Genomic DNA, 22,364 nt, shown 5'->3' with positions numbered 1-22,364 from the left:
AAGATGTTGGTATACAAATGTCAACTCCCTTTTGAAAACTTTGATTAAGTGGTAATTTTATTGTTCCTCGTCTTGCAGAAGCATTACACTGATTTAAAGACTCTCCTTAATTGAAAGACTTGTACAGAGTGTAGCGCCTACAATTTGAATGAAATACAAGGCAGAGCACTAGCATGTAACAGCTGTCCAATCACAGCAGCTGGTGTATCTCGCCAGTTTAGTCTTTATTGACTATTTAGATGGCAGTCTTTGTGTCAACTTTGAAACAGAGCCTCAATTAAGAAGTATAGGAGTCCATAGCTAAATCTGTGGCACGTAACAGCCAACTGTTTATGCAGAAAATCCTCAAAAATATCCTTAAATGGCCAAGTTTCATTCTCCTTCTTTGACTGCAATTGCAGAATAAAGACAGTGTTCACATAATTTGCAGACAATCTATTGTAGTCATAACAAGGATAAAATAATACAATACCGTATTTATGTGTTTTACAGTTTTTATTTGGTTATTATACTAAAAAGATGAAACCTTAACAATTTACTCTTGATTTCCATCTTTAACTTTTCATATTGTTTAACTAACCACCTTAAAAATAGAACACTCACAGAATGATGTATTGAGAATGTGACTCACTGTGCAGGTCAGGCTGATCCTACACGGGGAGTAAGAAACCTCTGCCTCTATATTTATCAATCTTTTCCTTCCTCCATATTTCTTTCTTCCTTTCTTGGTTTCATGCTCTTTTCTCTCTCTTGCATCTTGCTTTCTCTTTCCATTCACAGGACAACACAACACCAGCGGACCCAGGTCAGTATGGCTTGACCACTTTTGTGAACCTGCTAAGGGCTTTACGTGGTACCTCTTAAGCTTCTTTCATCTCACTTCTGTAGCAAAACAGAAACGCAGACAGGATGAAAAGGAGATGGTTAGTCACAGGCCAGAGTGAGTTTTGTAACAGATAGAGGGTGGTTTAAAGCTAACCCTTCAATGCTGTGATTCGTTTTTGATCACATATTACTCAACTGAAATGCTTCTTTTTTTGGCCACAAAAAATCCTCAAGATTCTTCCTTAGAAATGCACTTCTGCACAAATACTCAAATCTCTTTTGCTCACATGCATGCAGTGTTTAAAGGGAGGTAATGAACAGCAACAGTTTCCTCTTGACAAATATACTTAAGCAAGAATAACCAATGAATAATAGAATGCAGAAGAAATCCTTAACCAGACCACAGAAACCTCTTTCTCACTTCATGCCGTGATGCTTAAACTCTAGACAGCACCGAGATGAATTGGTGTGGGTGGAATCATTATGAGAACCATGGCAGGAGAAATGTCGGCAGAAAAACACTTCCAGCAGTCTATATGCCTCAGCCTCAACTGCTGAGCTGTGCCTTTGTGATAAATCAATTTCCATAAGGGCCTTTATGAGAAAGACATCTGTGCTTATTGTTCTTATTAAAAACATGAATGTGAGATATTCCATTCATCTGAGGTCAGAGCCAGCTAATAGTTTCCCCAGGCTGGTTTGCAAGGCAGTTGTGGTTGGAAGGGAGATGCGACTGAGAAGTCTAGATGTGTGAGTCAGGAGAGAGTAAGTGGCTGTGTCTTTTAAGTTGGCAGGGGTATTTAGTCTTAGCCTTAGCCCCGTGCTCATGGCTGTATTTGTCTGCCATGCAGTGGAAAGATTGGTACTGAGCCATTCAGGAATCAAAGAGATGAATTTCCTGCAATGGCAAATTGTTGCTTTTGAGAATAGTGACAGTATGATAGTTTAGGCTGTTATCAAAATTGACAGAATCCACTGTCATCAATTGTGTAGTTATGTACCTGTTACACATCAGGTTAGAGAATGTGCTTAAACCTTCAGGGTAAGAAGAATACAGGAAATTTATTTTGGGCATTTATGTAGTGGTGAAAGTGGATAAAATGATGGAATGGGTGGTTCACTTGAATTTCCCAAAAAAAAAAGGTGTATTTTCTCATATCTTTCACTGCATAGCCCAGGTCTGCTTGTTGAGCAATCAACCAAAAGCACCTTTTTCATGACATTTCTCGGTCATGTAGCTGCACTATTTATATCCCTATATAGTTCTCTATGTTGCTCAAAAAAGTCACACAAAATGTTTCTAATTTTGAGTGTTAATGTCTTTACGCTCCCTGTCTGTTAGGTTTGCCCAGGATGGTTGTGATCAGAGACTACAGTGGCATCCCCTCTTCTCAGTGTGGGCCCCCACTGAGTATTCACGTGGGGGATATCATTGAACTGATGTTTGCCGACTTGCACAGCTCTTGGTGGCAGGTGCGTGTCACTCAGCTCAACCTTGTTTTATCTCAACATCTGTGACTCTATGAAAAAGTAACATGTTATGGCTGACTAGGTTTGGTGTGGTGCACGCAATGTCTTTGCACTGTCATGACTTTGAATCTGTGCTGTATGTTACATCTTCCTTTAATGCTGGATGACGCCGTTAGGTGACAGAAAAGCTTTCAAAAATGTAGATTAATGTGGTGACTTCAACAATTTATCTCCCTTTGGCCGCCGTTTGCTATAAATCACTAATTGCATTGTTGTTGTTCATCACATCGGGTGTCCTATCAGGTGAGCCGCAAATGTGACAGTATGATGAGGTCAGCTCCAATTAAAAATATCAGCTGAAGATTTGTATGAGCTTCACTGGACCCCTGTTACATTACAAACAGGGTATTTGGCTGTTCTTTCACTCTTTAGATTGAATTAGAGGCTACATCAGATGATCTAACCAATTAGTGGCTCCACTTGATTAATTGACTGCCACGGCGAAACAATAAAACGGCATACAGCTCAGGCTCTGGAGGACTTTCTAATGGTGGTGTGCAACCTCGGGGACCGGCACATTAACAACCATCTCACGAGGTCAGCCAGCGGTTGAGAGCATTTGACCTTTTCTATTTTTGAAGGGATAGCGATTTATCTGGGGTCTTCCGGCAGCCTCCTTAGCTTTTTCTCACTCTACTTTATTTTGGTGCTAAAGCCTCATCCTTCTCCTCTGGTACAGGTCCAATCGTACTGCAGTCTTTGCCAACAGCGCAGCTGGAAGTAGGCAGTTAGCCCGATTTCCTGTGCTTCATGTTTCTCTCTGTTGTGACAGAGCACATAGTGGAGGGTGAGGACATGAATGCCATGAGACTTCATGTAAGCTGATAGAGCAGCGACCAGAATGTCATGCCACAGACCTGATGGCACTGCATTGTTTGCTACCATGGTAACCCTGCATGTTGGAAGGGGATAATCACAGGAATTATCTGATAAAACACATTTGTGTATTCCTGAGCTCTGCATAATGATAATGTAAATAGCTTAACTAAAAGCTGTCCTGTTGACTTTATAACCAACAGTGGAGCAGTAGAGCAGTATTTGATAAGCGGATTCCTGTTATGTTTGTATCATTTTTTTTCCATTGGTTTAAATATGAAGCTGGTTTCCACACGTGCACTGACACAGAATTTTTTAAAGCACTCTATGAAAGCAGGGAGAAGTGGCTACACAAGCAGTTTCCAGGTTTATCAACACCCGCCTTATTGTAATCAACCTTATTGTAATATGACTGTACAAGTTTTCAAGTGGTGTGAATGGATGTTTCAAGAAATTCTTTTACGGAAGTTTATCATCTATCAGGACTGTGTAGATTCATTGGCATCCTGGTATTGGCAGCCTTCAGAAATCGAAAAGAAAGAAACTGGACTTCTTTAGGGTTTTTTTTGCCTCTTATCCAAGAGGTTTCCTCAAAACAACTGATGGAGAGTCCCAGGTTAAAAACCCCTAGTGGGAGTTGGAGGAGGTTCTGAGGTGTGTTCTGTGAGCCAAGGTGTGAAAAAAGGCATGAGCCATTCCTGTCACCGGGGCTGACAGGTGAAACCACTGTAAGACATTGTCCCACTCCAGCATCACATGAGCTATTGAGGTCACCTTAGGCATAGTGTGAATAGGGGTTGACGTACTTGGGAAGGGATCTCAGAATTGGATTGCAGGTGGCTGATAGTTGGTGTCGTAAGCCATCACCTGTGTTCAATGCTGATCATTCACAGTGGATGTAGATGGCCTTTTTTACTGTTCTTTCAACCCATCTGCCATCTTTGTCCATCTTTGTCCATCTTTACTCTGAGGTCACCTCTCTGCCACCTGAACTACGGCCACCCTAGCTGAAGTTTGTCCTGTTAAGGTGGCTTTCTTATGTTGTACCATGCATTTGTGCAGTCCCTGTTTGGTTTCTGCTATGTAGACGTCCAAACACTCCTCACTGCACTCAGCTCATAAACTGTTTTTTACCCTGTGTTTGGGTGTTCTGTCCTTGGGATAAACCAGTTTATGTCTGAGGCTGTTGCTCTGTCATAAAAATGCACCATATTGTCACACTTGGAGAAAGTTTTTCTCTGACAAGCCTGCTACATAAGGGAGAGCAGATGAAATGAATGCTTGAACAAAATCAACACTGTAAAGAAGAATGGACCAAAATTCTTTCACAACAATGTGAGAAACTGATCAGTCACACAGAAATGATTATTTTGAGTTTCTGCAGCTAAAGGTGGTTGTTTTGAATAATGATGTGGGCCTAGTTTTCCATGGGATAAATTCCTCTGGAACTTTTACCTCTGGGCCATTCTGGTTATCTGGCATTCTGCATGCAGCAAGGATCAGTTAACCACGCTCATTCATTTCAACACTATGTCGATCAGTTTAAAGAGTATTGCCTTTTATTCTGTTCTTCTTCTTCTTCTTCTTGTTATTATTAACTATATAGCCTCAAAATGTTTATTTTTGCCTCTGTTACTTTTTACATTTGAAGAAGAGGTCTGTGATACCTATAATAAAAGAAGGAATAGAAGGTTTTGTTTTCAGTAAGTTTGTGAGGTCTTACAGTCACACACTACATTTTGGAAAGAAACCCTGAATCCTAACAAAGTCATGTTTGCTTACAATGAAAACTCCACAGGGTATCTTTAATCTCCAATGTCCCCAGTGGCGCCAGAGGATGGAATTACAGAACATTGAGAATTCATATCCCCTGTTACCCAGAAGGCAATTATCCCCCATCCCACTGGCAGAACAATACAATCAATCACTGTAATTTCATTTGATCCCTTGGCTCCTGCCTGTTTATGCCAACAGAGTAATAAGTTTAATCTTTATCATACGCTTATCGAAAGCATAACAAATAGAGAAGGGCTCTCAAAAAACCTTTGATGAAATGTTATTACACAGAATGAATCATAGAGATGGGTAAAGATTTGCTTTCCAATCTAGTTACTTTCGGGGCTTGCACGGTCCCAAAAAGCATTTTATACTCTAATAAGGAGGAGTGAGTAGGAAAGCATAAATGGGGCAGGAAGGCGAATGAAGAGCTCCACATGCCTTCACCACTCAACGTCTTCTCAGATTGGCTCAATGGACTTCAAATTGACCTCTAACTTGGAACTGGAAACTCAGATTATCTTCAGCTTAATGCTGATGCATATTCTTATTACTGTCTGCCAGACAATGTACATAATAGAGAAACAAGGTTATACAATAAACTAAACAATCCAAGTAGAGACAAGTCTATGTAAAAAAAAAACAACAACAACAAGTAATTTGTTTGACCAAATTGGTTTATTTAACTGGAGAACAAAAGTCTGTTACTCCATGTTTGCTGGAGGAATTAATGATTTCACATAAAGCCTGTTGCTTCAGGCGGGTTAGCTAAAATGCAATTGTGAGTCTTTAGCACCAACCCTAGAGCTCACGCTGTTTGGATATTCAAAGACCAGAATAAGATCCATTATTTAGTGTTAAACGAGGCTCTTGTTTTGATGCAGTACAAATCTAACTGCCGGCAGAGTTTGAACCATAATTAACTCGGGCTACAAATTAGATGCAGTGCTTGTTGTGTGCTAATTGCTGAGGATTTATTGAGGCAAGAGTGGGAGGGGAAGAGAAAAGGAAGAGAAGGAGAGAGAGAGAGGTGCAGTTGCTCCCAGACAAATATAATGCGATTAACAAGCGGTTGCCTTTGCAGGGCAAAAATCTGGCTACAAGCAAGATTGGCTTCTTTCCAAGCGATGCTGTGAGGCCTTGCCCGTGTGTAAGTGTGCATGTTTATTGTGATCAATAAGACAAATTTAGTATCATTACAATGCATTCAGTGTATTGATGTTTTGGCAGAAGAATGTAGTGCTTTTATATTGCAGTTTTCTCACTGTAGAAGATGGATTTTAGCTATTAGATATGCCTTGAATATCACATAAATGACCTCTACCTTCTGATCTGACTCAATCAAAACTCAAAATAACCACAATTATTTTTCTATGCCAGGTTCCAAAACCTGTCGATTATTCTGCCCAGCTCTGGTAAGTGGCAAAAATAAATGTCTAAGGATGGCCACTGTTCATTCTTACTCCAGATTATAGATAATGTTGGCTATACATTGTCTATGACAATGCATTGTGAGTGGATCAGTGCAATTACAGTAGCTGTTTATGGATGTTGAGGTTTGCAGGGCCTATGGAAAGATGCCAAGCTGAGGTCGCCCTCTTGGACCGGGAAAACAGCACGTATCTGATTCGGCACAGGAGTAAAGAGTGCACTGAATATGCAATCAGCATAAAGTAAGTGACATCTTGCTTTCTATTTATTTTCTCCGACATTTTTCACTCTTTTACCAAAAAAATTAAATAAAAATGAAATAAACACAACACATGCAGTCAGCACCAGTCTTGTGGGCAAAAACACCTTCTTGCGAGAGACGGATGGTGGGAATAATTCAAGCAAACAAAATGCCCACATGCAAATAACTCAGAAAACAAACAATTCATCAAATGTTGAAGTGGATGGGCTGCAGCAGAAGGAGATCATGCTGTGTTCCAGTCGTCACTGCAAAATAAGTTGTAGTGACAGCAGCATCTAGTAACTGAAGATTGACAAAAAAAAATCATGTCTGGTGTAATGAGTCACAGTTTATACTGAAGTGCAAATGTTTGGAAAAGCAGTGTCGCTTCTAAAGGTCTAAAATGAGAAAATAAACATTTCTTAGGGTTTGTTCTAGCAATATAAACTTATTTGGTCCAAGTTTTGAAGTGTCTGCTTTCACCCTAATTTTCTAACAAGCTTCTAAATGTTGACAAAATAGTTGGGAGAAAACATACTGTTCCCAGCCCTCCTAGTATGTAAATGCATCAGTGCTGACTGTTGAGGTAGCTAATTTCCTAAGAGACCATCTTATCAACGAAAAAATTTCACTATTCTTGACACAAGCATCCAACAAATTAAAAATTCATTTTCACAGGGAAAAAAAATCCTTCACCCAGCAAAAAGTGCCGCCGTTTGCTCTACAGGCGTGAAGAAATAAAACTGAATTCATTAAATCCTGTTGTTGCTTTGTTGGTTAAAATCGGAGGAGTTTCGTCCTGGGGGATTTTTCTATAACGCTGTCTCTCGCTGAAATGGATCCAGGGATGCATCTTGTTATGGTTTTACACAGTTACTTAATTTTGCACTTTAGTGCGTTTGTGGGTTAAATTTCATCAGTTTATTTCATGCAACAGTTATTATTCAAGGTTACGCTAAACTGCATTTGCCATTGTTGTGCTTTATTTTACAACTTTTCTATAAGGACAACAATTAATTAAACTTGGCCCTTCTCTAGTTATATAATTATAAATTTATATAATAAAATAAGGTCAAGTTAGAGCTTACTGGTCTCTTAATTAGAAATATAGTACTTGCAGTACTTAGAAATATAGTACTGGAGATAGATAAATGAGTAAATACAAAATAAAGCTTTCAAAATGATGATTTCATGTTGTAACGGAATAAAGCCATCCAAATCGATCTGCCCCTATGTGAAAAAGTAATTATCCACTAAATTTGCAGAGGGTGGCACAATCTGGAATCAAGTGTTTGCGATATCTGGCAATGAGTCTTTCACATCACTGTGGAGGAATTTTGGCCCACTCTTCTCTGCACATTCGTTTTAATTCAGTCACACTGCAGAGTTTTTGAACATGAATGGCCTGTTTAACATCAAAACAAAGCCTTTCAATCTGATTTAAGTCTGGCCACTCCAAAACCTCAATTCTTTTATTTTTGCCATTCAAAGGTCAACTTGCTGGTGTGTTTTGAATCATTGTCCTGCTGCATAACCCAAGTGCGCCAGAGCTTCAAGGCACAAACTGATGGCCGGACATTGTCATTCAGGATTTTGTGTTAGAGAGCGGAATTCATGGTTTAAATAATTAAAGCAAGTCGTGTCAGTCCTAAAGCAGCAAAGCAGCCATAGACCATCACATAACCACCATGTTAGACTATGGGTATAACATTGTTTTTAATAAATGCTGTATTAGTGTTATACCAGATGTAATGGGACCCAAACTTTCCACAGTTAAACTTTTGTCTCATCAGTCCATAGAATATTTTCCCAAAAGTCTTGTAGCTCATCAAGATGTTTTTCAGCAAATTTGAGTCGAACCTTAGTGTTTATATTGGTTCGTGGTGGAGTGGTTTTACCTTGAATCTCTCCCATGAATGCCATTTTCCCCAGCGTCTTCCTTATTGTTGAATCACAAAAACTTTAACTGAGCCAAGTGAGGCTTGCAGTTATTGAGACGCTGTTCTATTTAAGTGAATCAGCAGGTGTGGGTTTAACCAGGCCTGGGTGTGGCTAATGAAATTGAACTCAGATTTCCAAAAAACCAAGTTAATCACAGTTATTTCATTATTTAACAAGGGGAGCAATTACTTTTTTGCATTTTTAACCAGGTAGGTTTGTATGGCTTTTTCCCCTTAATGAATGAAATCATCATTGAAAAGCTGCATTTTGTATTTGTACTCTGATTCTCAAACGCCTGTAATTGTGACAATATAGAGTTAGATTAATAATGTTTCTTGAAAGACACATTTTTCAATTGTCACTGCTAAAGTACAAAATTCTCAAAACTTTTCTAGTTTTAGTTAAAAACATTTTTTGGTGAAGGAGACCTTGTCCGGCATTTGCACATCATGCCTAAAGTTTGTAGAAGTTCATTTTTGTTATTGTATGACAGTTTTTCAACTGAATATAGCATGGGAAAGAGGGGGAATCGGATAGTCTATTTCACCATCTGTCTCAGACGTATATTCAACGAAAACTTGATAGCGTTGCATCAGACTGTTTGATGCTCTTCAGTTATCAGTCTGTGTATTTCAAAAGATGGCTAGAAACACACTTGAGTTGTAGATAAAACATACTTCCCTTAAGGCCTCAACAAATGACTACTTTATCTACAAGCTGAGTGCCTGCGTACTCCTCTTTTCAAACACAGCCCTGCCCATTTAACTAGTGAATACGTTTCAGGGCACATCAAAGCTTGTTCACTCTGTTAAAAAAGAAAGGACTATCGAGTCCCTCTGACCTGCCATGATGGCTCCAAGAGATTATAACAAGTGAGGGTGCACTCTGAAATAGTGTTTGGATGTTAAGACTATTCAGACTGTGACACACCATTCCAGCCCATTTGGTTTGGTGGACTCATACCGTTCCTCATTCAAAGCTTTGATGTACAGGGCCGGTTTCTGAACACTCCAATCCTAATTGCCTGTCTCAATGCTTAAGATCATTATCAGGATGGCCATTTGAGATAATGGAGCTTTACACAGAGAGCTGCTACTAATCAACTGGAACTGTCTGGTGTCAAACACTACAAGCGGTCAGTTTGTGTGTGCTGAATGCTGTTTGCATGTGTGTAACACCTTGCGAGCCTTTACGAGGGAAGGAAACATCTTGCCTTCACCAAACGGGTTATCTGTCTCTGTGTGTTAGGCACCCTATGACTGCAAATCAGTAACATGTTACTTACAGTACAGTCATACATTCAGTACATCCATACAGTCGTACATGCAACTTGAAAATATTCTTTTCATTGGTTATACACTGCACTGAGAGATTTTCAGTCTGCCTTCGTTTAATATTAAGGACATGTTAGATACAGCACACTACAGGAAATGGCTCAAACTCCCAACTTACTTTCACTACCACTTCAAACACTCCTACATTAAAACATAGAACTATATATAGTATTATAATCTCAAATAGATGCAGTGTTTTATTGAAATGTTTGCAAACATACATGGGAATACAGTCTACAAGGCAAAAAAAAGGTTTGTCCAATTTTAACAAGCTAGAGACCACACTTATTCTTCAACAAAGCCTGAACTATCATACGCAGGTTTTCTTGTATATTCTTTAAGTAGTCTCCAGGAATAGTTGTCCATGCCTCTTGAAGGACATTTAAAACTCTTCTTCTTCTTTTTACATCACATTAATGTTGAGGTCCTAGCCCCGGGGAGCCCAATCCATGGTAGATCACATTCAATTGTTTGTTTTTTCTATCCAGGTCTTCTTTTGCTGCATTGGCAGTTTGTTCTGGGTTATTGTCATGCTAGAAGTTTATCAATCAGATACTTTCCAGATGGTATTACACACCGAATCAAAATCTGACAATAGTTTCTACATTTATAATTTCATCACTTTTGTCAAGATCATCAAAATTTGACTTAAGTGCAACTCCAAGCCATGACTGTAGCATTTGTCCTCTGTCGTACTCTTTTCAGTACATACTGTATGATAACTATGCAGCAAAAATGTAAAGTTTTGATTCATCAGTCCATAAGACCTGGCCAGTGATTTTTCAGTCCAGTTCTGTGTAATTTGCCATACTTCAGCCTGTTTCCTTTAATTAGGAAACGCTTCTTAACAGCTGCTCTTTGACTAAGATTCAATGTTATATGACGTAGTAAAAAATATACAAACAAAAAGCATTCCTCTGAAAGCGGTCAGGTTCAAAGACTGCACTGAAAATGAATGAATAAATGATCCTTGGACAGCTGTTGAAAAATATAAAGAAATGAGAGATGGCTCAAGACTTTTGCACAGCACTGAGTGATGATTTAGTCGTTTAATCCACAATATCACTCAATTGCAACTGTTATGTTTTACATTTGGTTGTGATGCAATTGTACTAACTTTCAGTGTGGCAAACACACCAAGTCCATACAATCAGCAGCAGTAATTAGGCAACTCTATTGCAGAATTCACATTCCTTAGTAAAAAGAGGGCACGCTGTACTTTGGTATTATGGTGGCTGTCAAAAGCCTGACACTCTTGTTATTCTGTCTATTTGTGACTGGCTGATTAGAAACTGTTACGGAGTATAATTTATGAGTAAAATAATTACTGTTGTCTAACCCTGAGCACAGTTGTGACACTGTTGTGTCAGCTAATGTATTTAAAGCTGGGGTAGGCAACATATTTTTGGCAGCACTGAACAAAGCCAGCACCGAACAAAGCCCCTGGCTTCATTTTTTAGTTTTTCTACATTTTTTGTGAATTATAATAAAAGGATCAGTCTAATTCTAGCATAATTTTGACTATACGGTGCTTTGGTAAGAGATAGAAATTGGCTCAGCATAGTAACCAACTCTCAGCACAGACAGACCTTAGTGACAGTTCATCATAGAGACTGGACTGATGCAGAAGCATGTCTACTTGATTAACAACCCATGTCTTATTCATCCTCCACAGGTTCAATGATAAAGTCAAGCACATTAAGATTCTGACCAAGGATGGAGGCTTTTACATTGCCGAGAGTCGGGTTTTCAAAACTGTGCTGGTAATGGCTTTATCTTTCTATGGATTTTTGCAGCCTACAATCTGCTATAGCATTAATAAGCATAATCATTTTTACTTTCCACTATTTTTGCAGACCTCTCTTGAGAAAAATGCAATTTCCATACAAGTAAAAATGTACTTTTTAAAATTAAAATTATATAACTACCACTGGTTTATTTTGACATGTTTGTACCCACTTAGAAAGCCACAGGGACATGCTTTAAAGCTGTGGCTTTGTATCGCAGCAGCTGATATTCAAATGTATTCAGTGCTTGCACTTGACATTGGTGTAAAAAATAAATACATTGTGGTACACTGCCCCATGGACACTTTCTCTGTAATACTCTCTGTATTTGCATTGCTTGTACTGTCAAGAATAATGAGCAGCTAACCTTTCAACTTGTCCTTGCATTCACTTCTATAGACTTGTGCACTATACAGTCTGTATTTTTATGGCTTAGCGGTGCTTTGGGTACATTTCTTTTTCTTGTGTGGTTGACACAGGACTTGGTGGAATACTACCAACAGCACTCTCTAAAGGAGGGTTTCAGCAGTCTCGACACCACTCTACAGCACCCCTACAGGGAACAGCCCAATGGAAACGTGCCCACGGCCATTACCAAGGTCGGGAGTGGTAAGTCTGCTTTGCAAACATTCAGGTTCCTTTCCTGATGGTATCTGTATGACAGGCTGAAAAGCTCCAAGTTCAGATCAGAGCTTTATCCAGTTGTAGCTGAAAGATATTCTGAGCGTTTGTTTTGACCTGTTTGGAGGACCAGAGGGTCAGACTTTTGCTACAACAGACCAGGTCAGATAAAGCAAGGCGAGTAGTATTTTTTTTTTCCCTGGGAAGTTTAGACCTGTCTTTATGATGGATATAGTCAGTGGTCTATATTTCCCATGCCATCTCATAGACACCATAAAACACTCTAAACCCCAAAACCATTTGCTGTAATCAGTTTCTCACCTACTACACAGTTTCTTACATTACAGTCAAGTCAGTGTACTATACACTCTTGCTTTATATATATATATAAACATGCTGACAAAGCAGTTGTTTCATTATTAGACACTTAAGTGTCTAATACCTCTGTCTTGATACCCAAGGCTGTCATATTCCTAACATTTGAGACATGTTAGAAACACTTAGTTCAGCGTAATGAGCTAACATGATTCCCCTTGGAATAGCATAGCATAGACAGCAGCAGATTTATCTTCGAACCTCTTTTTTTTTTTTTGCTTGGTTGGTCTTCTCATGTCATTTAAGATTTAACTGCCTGATCGGTATATTTAATAGGCATGCCATTATGACCATCTGCCTAATATTGTATTGGTCCACCTTTTACTGCCAAAACAGCCCTGACCCATTGACGTATGGACTTCACTAGACCCCTGAAGGTGTGTTGTTGTATGTAGCACCAAGAAGCTGCATTGCACACAACAAACTGCATTGCACTTTGTATTCTGACACCTTTCTATAAAAACCAGCATGAACTTTTTCGATTGTATGTTCAGTAAGCCTGTTAGGGTCCGCTTGGGTCCCATTGACGTAAATTTCGTCATCAGACAGCGAGCACGAGGGTCCATGTGACCGTCAGTGTGCCTGCCTGCTTTTTGTGACTGCACAGACTACTCCGTAGAGAATTTACATTATAGTACAACAACTACACATGTGCCCCAGGTGGCAGACTTCAAAGAAGTAGTCAGCAGTTGGCTCTCCAGCTGTCCTTGTCTGTATCAGCAGTGGTGTATAATCTAGGTTTTAAATGAAGAATATAAAAAACATGACTTCATTAATTGATTCTGTGCTAATTATTTGTTCAGTTTGTCTTCAGTGAAGAAGGAAGCATACACTAGAAGTAGAAAGTAGAAAATAGAAGTAGAAAATGTGGATAGACATTTGGAGGAAGCCCGGAGACGGAGAATAACAGCAGCAGACGGCGAGAACAGGCGAGACAGAGAATGCAGTGCAAAAGATGATACGTTGTATTAACATGCATCCGGATACGTAATCTGGATAATGATGATGATTTACGCTGGCTATTAATAGCTGTTCTTGTTATGTTGATTTTACCCTCATTGTAAATGACTCACAGTTATAGATGACTAATTTGGAAAAAAAACCCCATTGAAATCCATTGATTTTGTGACATTCATGGCCACCTATATGTGATCTACTTCTATTCTAATTGTTATTTATTCTGTGTGCATTTGTGCGTCAAGTTAATCAGTGTATGTTTTCATCCTATACATCTTACTGCATCTTAATAGATGCAAAGAGAGGCAAAGAGTACAAAGGGATGTGGAGTCAGAGAGATAGGAGAGGAAAACACAAAAGAGAGTCAGAGACAGCGAGTGAGAGAAATATAAAAGAGCCTCTGCAGCTCACCAGGCTTGGGAAAGCGAGGTCCCAGTTAGAGCCCAGTGCCCGAGGCAAGCACCAGGAGCCTGCTACTCCAAACGTCACACTCCGCACTCTGCTCAGCTCTGAGATGGCTTCACAATTTTCCTGACAGGACATGACATTTTACTTGGGCTTGCCGTGGAAAAAAAAACCTGTGACAGCCGCCTGCTGACACACACCTGGGGGATACCCTTGGTCCAACCGAGAGACCGTGACTGTTTCCGCAAAAGTGGGAAAAGTTTGCAAATATGATCTGATGTAAAAGAGCAGGAAGCAGCTGGAGGTAAACTGTCTTAACTTAAAGAAAGGTGTATGTGTAAACAACCATAGCTGCCGCAAGAGTGGCAGAGGCAAGCAACTGAACACAGGAACAAAGTCAAAGTTAGCCCTTTGTGTCTTTTCGGATGTAAAATTCTGCTACATCCTTGTCCCTCTCACTCCTTTGTCAGCATCGGTCTCCTAGCGCATAAAGCTTCAAAGCAGCTCTGCAAGAACCGTGTTTGTGCATTGCTGCCATTCACCGCGCCGCTGTCTCTGAAAAACTCTTGACAGACCTGCCGCTGCCTCATTGCATTCTGGGATAGATTATTATTGCCTTAAGTCGTCCACCCCCATAGACAGACTTAGAGTGGGCACCGTATTCTCTGTCTGGTAAACAGCCTCTGTGGAAAGACAGATGTCATGCCAAAACAACAACAATCTCAAAACAGACACCTCATAGCAAAGAAAATAGAATGCAAGGCTGAGTAAACAATCACAAGATGCGGAACTACTGTAAAGCCATCAAAACTCTGGAGTAATTTGCTTGGAAAAACCCCAGCTAGAATTTTTAATTAAGTCTGACTGAGTGCATTTCCCTGTGTGTGTGAAAGCTTGAGTTGGGAACTAATTAGCAATGCAATGATCTTGTGTTGTCTGTCAGGGTAATCATTTTGTCTAACTTTTACTGGGACACCAGAGTCTGTTATCTTATATCAATATCATTAAATTTGATGTATAATGTCCTAAAAATATTTATGACAGAATTATTGAAAGAATTTTAAGATACTCAACTTGTGCATTCACCTGAAAACATCGAATACATCAGCCCTGCAATACATTTTCATAAGGTTTCTAGCATTCAGTTGTTGTAGCTTTGTGGTCATTTCTCTGGCCCACATTGATATAAATAGCATATTTTAAATAATAGAAACTCATGTCACCCTGTGCACGGTCCATGCACATATGTTCTTGTCTAAAAGAATCAAAAATATTTTCATGTAAAGTATAAATACTCATGCTATGTTAGTATGTTAATAGTTGTGCGAACTCTGGCCAGACACTTGACGCATGTTGGTCTCTGCCTGTACGGTACAAAGAGAAGGCATGAAACCATACTGCTGTGCTGACGGGAGTTGTTTTCTGAGCATGAGGGTCTGCTGGCTCAGGTGAGATTGCATATGGGAGCAGGAGCTCTTAGCTTTGCAGTGTGGAATCCCAGACGCTGCCTTGTCACAGCACCGTGCTTCTGCTCAGACGTATACTTACACACAAGCTGCCGCTGCTTTTTTAGTCTGAAGCTGAAAATTTTGCTATTGCTGATTTTTATGCAGTGTAACCAGCACAAAGTTGAAGAAAGCCACATTATGTAGCCAAAAGTTTACATCCGAGACTTATTATTCAGCATAGTAAACCAAAAATGATGGACGTTAATAGGCAAAGGGATTCTTTACAGAAATTCCTACAACAAGTAGATCTATCTGTATACCCAAATAGTCTTTAGTATTCAGACCAGCAGTCCTGCTCATACCATCTCCAAATTAAGTGTCTCCCATCAATTTTTCATTTTCACTGGGTTAGGTCCTTTGGTGAAAAACACATTATCATTCATTTTATCCTGCTATATTAGTATGCCAAAGCAAACTAAATTATATATTCTGATTATTTTTGTTGAAGTTTTTCTCTTTTAGGATTGGACCACAATTAGAGAAGAAGTGGTAACCAAATAAAGGACATTATACAGCATTTTGTGAAATATCTTGTAATGTCTTGATATGGCTGTGGCAGTTTTGGCAGTTCTGCGTAGGACTGCCACACTGTAGTGCTCCTGTCTCCACATTTTTATCCTGAATTAGGAATGATACTTTCTCAGACTTGTTTCTGCTACGTCAAAAGCACACAATTGTCTTAAATATTGGTCCATTGCCTACCACTGACATTTTGCTGAATTGGTACTGAGGCATAAAAAGCAACATATAAGTGTTAAAAAAAAGTCATACCTATACTGACTTTCAGGCATCAAAACGCATTATAGGCTCACTCACTTAACCCACCTTACTGCGGTTTGTGCTGTGTAAGATTTTGTGCATGTGCCCGGGGCAGTAACAATTTGTCTGATGGTTTCACTGTTTTGCCCTCCTCTCTCACTGCGTATCCCCAACCTTATTTGCTTTTTTGCTTGTACTTTGACTTTGACAACTTTTACTCTTTCTCTCTCCTTTACCCTCACACAAACACGCTCTCTTTCTGTCAAACTTGTGTTTACTTTGCTTATGTTCTCTCTTTGCTCCCACTACGGCCTGAACCCCCTCCCATCACTCGCTTCGTTTCTCTGTAGTTTCTCCTGGCGGCTGCAGCTTTGTTCCTCCCTCCTCCTCGCCTTTCTGGTCAGGTACAGGTACAGCTTTTCTACTCTCTTTGAATTCCCCCCGCTGTATGTCCACATTTCCACGTTTCTAAAGATGAGCTGTCTTGTTTTCTTGTCTCTTTTAAATAATGCAGTTTTTTTTCCTTGGTAATTACACAGAGTGTATAAGTCACCCCGTTGGGGAAAAACCCTCACATCAGTCTTTTGGAAATTAAATATCACAGATGTTATGAATTTCTGCCGGCTATGATATCTCCCATTTGGTCAAGATAACTGCAGAAATGTCAGCAAACCACTGGCAAAGAGCTGCAAAGCCACCATTGCTGGCATTTACATTTTACTACATCCAACAATAACACTATCAATTCAGCTAATTAAAAAGATGACATGCGCTTTTGTTTGTATGGTTTCACTTAATGAACTGTGACAAATATGTTACACAATAAAACAGTTAATTGAGCTTTAGTATCCATTAAAAGTTGTGACTTTAAGGCCAACAGTGGTGGTTACCCTCTTGAAATAATGAGTAAGGGCTCCCGAGTCAGAATAACTGGAGGTTTTTTCACATTTTCGTGTTTCCAGCAAGACACGAATGCAAAAATTTTAGTTTATTAAGAATATTTAAGAATTAAATGATCTCTCTCTGTGCTTACTTTAAGCATGCGTGTGTGGAACTGAGCACCTGAGTTGTTGTGATGTGGGTTAACTTTGGATGTCTGTGTGCATGAGAGGATAGATGTATTCCTTTCGTCCAGCATATCTGCACAGTCGTGTCATCTGTGTTTTCACAGATAAGGTAAACAAACCTATGCACAGCCGTGTTCACGTGTGATATGAGCCCTGACCTGCATGCGTAGGAACAAACTTGGATAACCTGATAAGTGCTGGATGCATCGCTTGAATTCACCTTTAACTTTTAATAAGATGAACACATGACCATGATAACCCAAGTTCTCTCATCCTGGCTGCGTGCTTGGACCCACCAAGCTGAGCTGTCGGATACATTTCTCCTCTCTCACCCGCGAACCTTAAGCATTATCTCATTTCTGTCTCTGCGGTTTTGCTTTTACATGAATCAAACCCATGAGTCAAGGCTTTTTAGAATCGCTGCCCTATCATTCTCACAAAATGACATAGTCAGTTTACTACGATTAATACCTGTGAGGAATATGTTTTGTACTAAAAAAAAAGAAAAAAATCAATGAACCATAATAATTTTATATAGATGAACTGAATTTAGTTTGGCTCAAGTTCTCTCTTGATCCTTGTTAGTTAGTTTTCTTACAGTAAGTGAGCATGAAAGTTTAATCTCACCCTGAAAACAGCAGTACATCTGTAAACTTTGTCTTTAAATATTAAATTCAGCTTACATTTTTGTAAGGAGTGTAACTCTGATCTGTAAGTGTGATATTTCTTGCTGTATCAGTGTCAGCAGATGTTTTCACAGAGTCTAAGATAAGGTGAAATTTTGTAAATGGGTCCAAAAGTAATATAAGATCTCTCTCTGTTTCAGTCTTTTCTCCTAGAGTGGTGGGTTATGCAATTGCACGCTACGACTTCTGCTCCAGAGACACGCGGGAGCTTTCTCTGCAACAGGGAGACGTTATCACTATCTACACCAAGATGCCCAATGGGTGGTGGAAGGGAGTAGTCGGTGGCAGGGTATGTCTTTGACAAACTTGCTCTTTGCAGCTGGCAGGATTTTTTTACTTGTTTCAAAGTGGGACAACAAATAAATATTTCACAAATATTTTGTATTAAAAATTAAATTAAAAAGGGTGAATCAGTAAATGGCTGTTTGGCAGGGAGCTTGTGAGTGTGCATGTCATGAAGGGTGAACCACTTCATCTATAGTTAAATGGAAAAAAGCTCCTTAGTTTTAATGGGACATGTCACATTGGCACAACAAAACGTCCGTCAGTTAATTTATTATTTTTTTTACCAGGTTTGTTTAGCCAAAGTATCAGTTGTTATGCAATTCGATGCACAACGACTCGCCACTAAATTTGCTCACATCTGAGTATGGCACTGCTTGTGAACACACTTCTCCAACCCTGCCATGCAGGCACAGTATCACAGTTACCACTCATCCTAGAGTTAACAATGAATTATCTCTTGTACTCACCTCCAAATTGTCAGAATTATTGACCCATCCTGATCAAGACTACATATAACAGTCTGTACATTGTGACAGGAGAAGAATTCTTCACAAGATCAGCGGAGGTCTGGTTGAATTTGAAATGCTGATCTAGATGCTACTTTTCTCTTCTTAGGTGGGATGGTTTCCCTCTACTTATGTGGAGGAGGAGGACTGACTTCGCTTGTTGGAACGTGTATTCAGCACCCATTCAGGCTGAAACCCTCCAGTGAACGCCATGCTGCTCTGCCACTGTCTGGGCCCACAGTCATATCTCTCTTTGATAAAAATCCAGAGACTTGGACACAAGAGGAGGTGGCAGTGCCCTTAAAAACCTTCTCCTGTCCTCTGACAGACTCTCACACAGAAATGTCAAATCACAGATTCCAGGAGCGTCATGCCATATCTTACCTCTACGCAGTCCTGTCTGCCCCTGCGGCCCACTGGGAAGTACATGTGCTGTGCCTAGATAACCCTCCCCCTTCCCTTCCTCTCCCACTCAACTTCTCTTATTATTGATGACTCCATCATCTGGTATGAGTCTTGCCTTTCGTTGTTGTCACGTATCGAGGTCAGCAAGGCTCAATCATCTAGCTGGACCACAGATTCTGCTGATAGTGCCCTGCTCAGGTACCAAATTAAAGTGAAAGTGTTGAGAAGTTTTTGACTCTTCCTGGAACACTATAGCCCTCATGGCTGTGTCGATATTTGCGTTCAGTTCTCTTTAATCTTGTTTTTTGCATTCCAAACTGCGTGGACACAAACCTTTGATAAAACTGTAACTGCCAAACTTTGAATTTGACCCTAATTTTAAAAAGGGGTGGAACATGGAGAAAAAGGATGGAACCATGATGGACTGATCTGTCAGTCAGTGGACCTGTGGACGCTGAAGTGATGCACATCTGCAGAGAAACAGCTGATTATGTGGCCATAGGACGCCACTGATAAAGCTACATCTCCCAAATTAGATTCCTGTCCTTTTAAATACTGTTTTATTTAAATAATCACCTCAACTTTAAGTGCAGCCTTCAATAAACATTGAGTTGATGAAAATCATTAAAAATCTGTTTAGCCTGAAAAGCTATAGTTTGACATTTTGAGAAATGTACTTATTTGCTCCTTTGGCAAAATTAGATGAGAAGGTTAATACCAGTCTGAATTTAGTCTGTTTAATATAAAGTATGAAACAGTCATTGGCATAAAGGCTCACTTATTGAGAGGTTAGAATTCATTTGTTCAATTTGTAATAAAGCAAAACTGTAAAACATTCAATGTGCGGTTTTACTTGTATATGTGTTGGACTTTCTTGTCAGTGGGGACTTTTTTTATGTCTCTGTGGGTTGTCTGGCAAACCCATAGTGATGACGAGTGATGTTAGAGAACTTAAGAGGGGCTGGTAGGTGGGTATTGAAATCTCCATAGCAAGTTGCGTTACTGAAGCCAGTCTTTATGCTAAGCTAAGCTAACCTCCTTGTGGCTGCAGGTTCATATTTAGTGGAAAGACACAAGAGTTATCAGTCCTCTGTTACACTCACCAAGGAACTCTATAAGCATTTCCCAAAATATCAACCTATTCCAGCCGTGGTTATTCCTGGCCTACAAGACTACAAATGAATATGGCAACTTGTCACAGTGAAAAAGGTGGTTTCACAGTGTTCCCATTTGATGACACTAGAGCAAATATAATGCCCAGTACTCATACATTTTTAGACATCAAAGAGAAAAAGTGTATGCATAAAAGGAATTACAAAGCCAAATACATTTTAAAAGTACATGTGTGGTGTGGATAGGTCTATACTTCACTATGAGCTCCTTGATCTTTTGATCATTTACTGTGGAAACCAGAGAGCCCTTTTGCATTCCACGGATTTTGTGTTTACCTCAACTCTCTCTCTTTTTTTTTTTTTGGTTTCAGTATGAATGATTCAAGGGTGATGTAACTGCTGTTCACTGTAGAGCAAGGTAGCACAAGGGCGTTAAGTGATGCTGTTTTCCTTCAAACATTAATACCCCACTAACCATGTGTTTGACATAAATATTTAATAAAAGCACGCTCTTTGAATTGCACTTTTAAAATGGGATAGGCTATTATTCCCTCTTCGGACAAATGTTACATTGCAGGAACAAAGGCTCTGCGAGGTTGCATCACAAATCACAGCTGTGTCTGATATGGTTTTTGGAGGCGCAGTGGAGAACAGGCAGTGCTCAAATAATGTCCAAACAAACAGAACAGGGAAGACGACTGAAAACCGTTATGATGTAGGAACATGTAGATGTAGAACAGTATTTTTTTTTCTTTGCCACACTGAAATTTGGCACAAAATAGTGCCACTTTTAGCAAATTTGCATTGTACAGGCTAAAATTTGCAACATATTTCCTCTCTTGGAAATTATATTTGTTGATCCTTTGTCCTAAATTAGTTATAACTTGAGCGCAATGGCTCAATTAAAGTAAAAGAATGTGACTGCAGGATTTCCAGTATTTGCAAATGCAAGGATTTTCTTTTACACTTGTCACATGCATGTATTTGTCATAATCATATAGTATATGTAAAAAAAAAAAAAGATATAGCCAGTATGATGTCGCACAGTGTTTTTGACCCTGCATTTTGAAGTCTTTTTAGCATTTTGTCTTGCTAAAGTTATTAAACATGGGAGTCTGCCAGGATTGATGGGCTTCTTCAGGCACCCCAAAGTGGGCATTAGAATAATTGCGTAGGAGGTGGATTATAGATTAATTATTATAGAGAAAACAGTCATAGGACTGTGGGCTGGCTGATAGGTCAGCATTACAGAAAAATGTCCTACTGAGTAAATAATGATGGAAAACCAAAACCTAAATAAATAAAATAAGAAAGTCTTTGTTAGCATTACTAAAAACAGGGGTGCCTATAATAGCATTTCACTGCTGAACTTGTGTCTAAGCTGTAGACACTACACACTACTATACTTCGCAGCTCTTATGTGTCATGTTAGTAAGAGATGGTAACAACTGCATCAAAATACCATCTAAAAGAAACAGTTTCACAACATCAGCGGAAAGGTCTTTATTGATGTGCAGATGGGCACATCAGGCAGTCTCGAGGGACTGCTGGTACAGAGATGACATGGTTCACATTATTGTTTCCACCTTGTATTCACTGACTTCAAAAGTCAGAATTTGCTACATTTAGCTAAATTTATGTATTTTAAGCAAACAAATTAAGCAAATGCTCCAGTTAATCCCTTGTGATCCTGATGACCCTGCATCTAGTGCTCTTTTATCTATAGGTGTGTTCGTTTTACTGGTTTCGGTTTATTTTAATGCCGTGATGCAGTAAGCTAGTTCTCTTAATCACTGAATGTGGATTTCCTGCTGTTTTATACAGTCTGATCATATATTACCATAGATGAAATTCTCTATCAAATATAACAATGGATTGATTTACACACTGGAGCCTCACAGTATCAGTATTCTTGTAATGTAAACACTCCCTCAGGCTTTCTTTCCCCCCACTGCTCTGCAGCCACTCTAATGACCAAACCCAGCAGAGGGAGGGTT

General features: G+C 39.5%; 1 protein-coding gene across 3 annotated transcripts in view; it reads left to right on the top strand.

Moving 5' to 3' along the window:
• Positions 1-20,729, top strand: part of LOC102309091 (guanine nucleotide exchange factor VAV3) — a 51,506-nt gene extending 30,777 nt beyond the window's left edge. For 2 of the 3 annotated variants that reach the window (XM_042222040.1, XM_042222039.1), the window contains exons 19-24: positions 781-805; positions 2,168-2,298; positions 6,032-6,097; positions 6,328-6,362; positions 6,504-6,620; positions 11,570-12,278. In XM_042222040.1, the coding sequence (XP_042077974.1) occupies positions 781-805; positions 2,168-2,298; positions 6,032-6,097; positions 6,328-6,362; positions 6,504-6,620; positions 11,570-12,047 (852 nt within the window). In that variant the 3' untranslated portion in view covers positions 12,048-12,278. Of the gene's footprint in view, positions 1-780; positions 806-2,167; positions 2,299-6,031; positions 6,098-6,327; positions 6,363-6,503; positions 6,621-11,569; positions 12,291-18,199; positions 18,349-18,959 lie in introns of those variants that run through there. The other variant, XM_042222041.1, reaches the window with a different exon arrangement.
• The last annotated feature ends 1,635 nt before the right edge of the window (positions 20,730-22,364 follow it).

This window comes from Haplochromis burtoni, unplaced genomic scaffold (assembly GCF_018398535.1).
Source record: "Haplochromis burtoni strain Fernald_Lab_line unplaced genomic scaffold, NCSU_Asbu1 Contig_78, whole genome shotgun sequence".
NCBI lineage: Eukaryota > Metazoa > Chordata > Actinopteri > Cichliformes > Cichlidae > Haplochromis > Haplochromis burtoni.
This window is presented reverse-complemented; position numbering and strand designations above follow the sequence as displayed.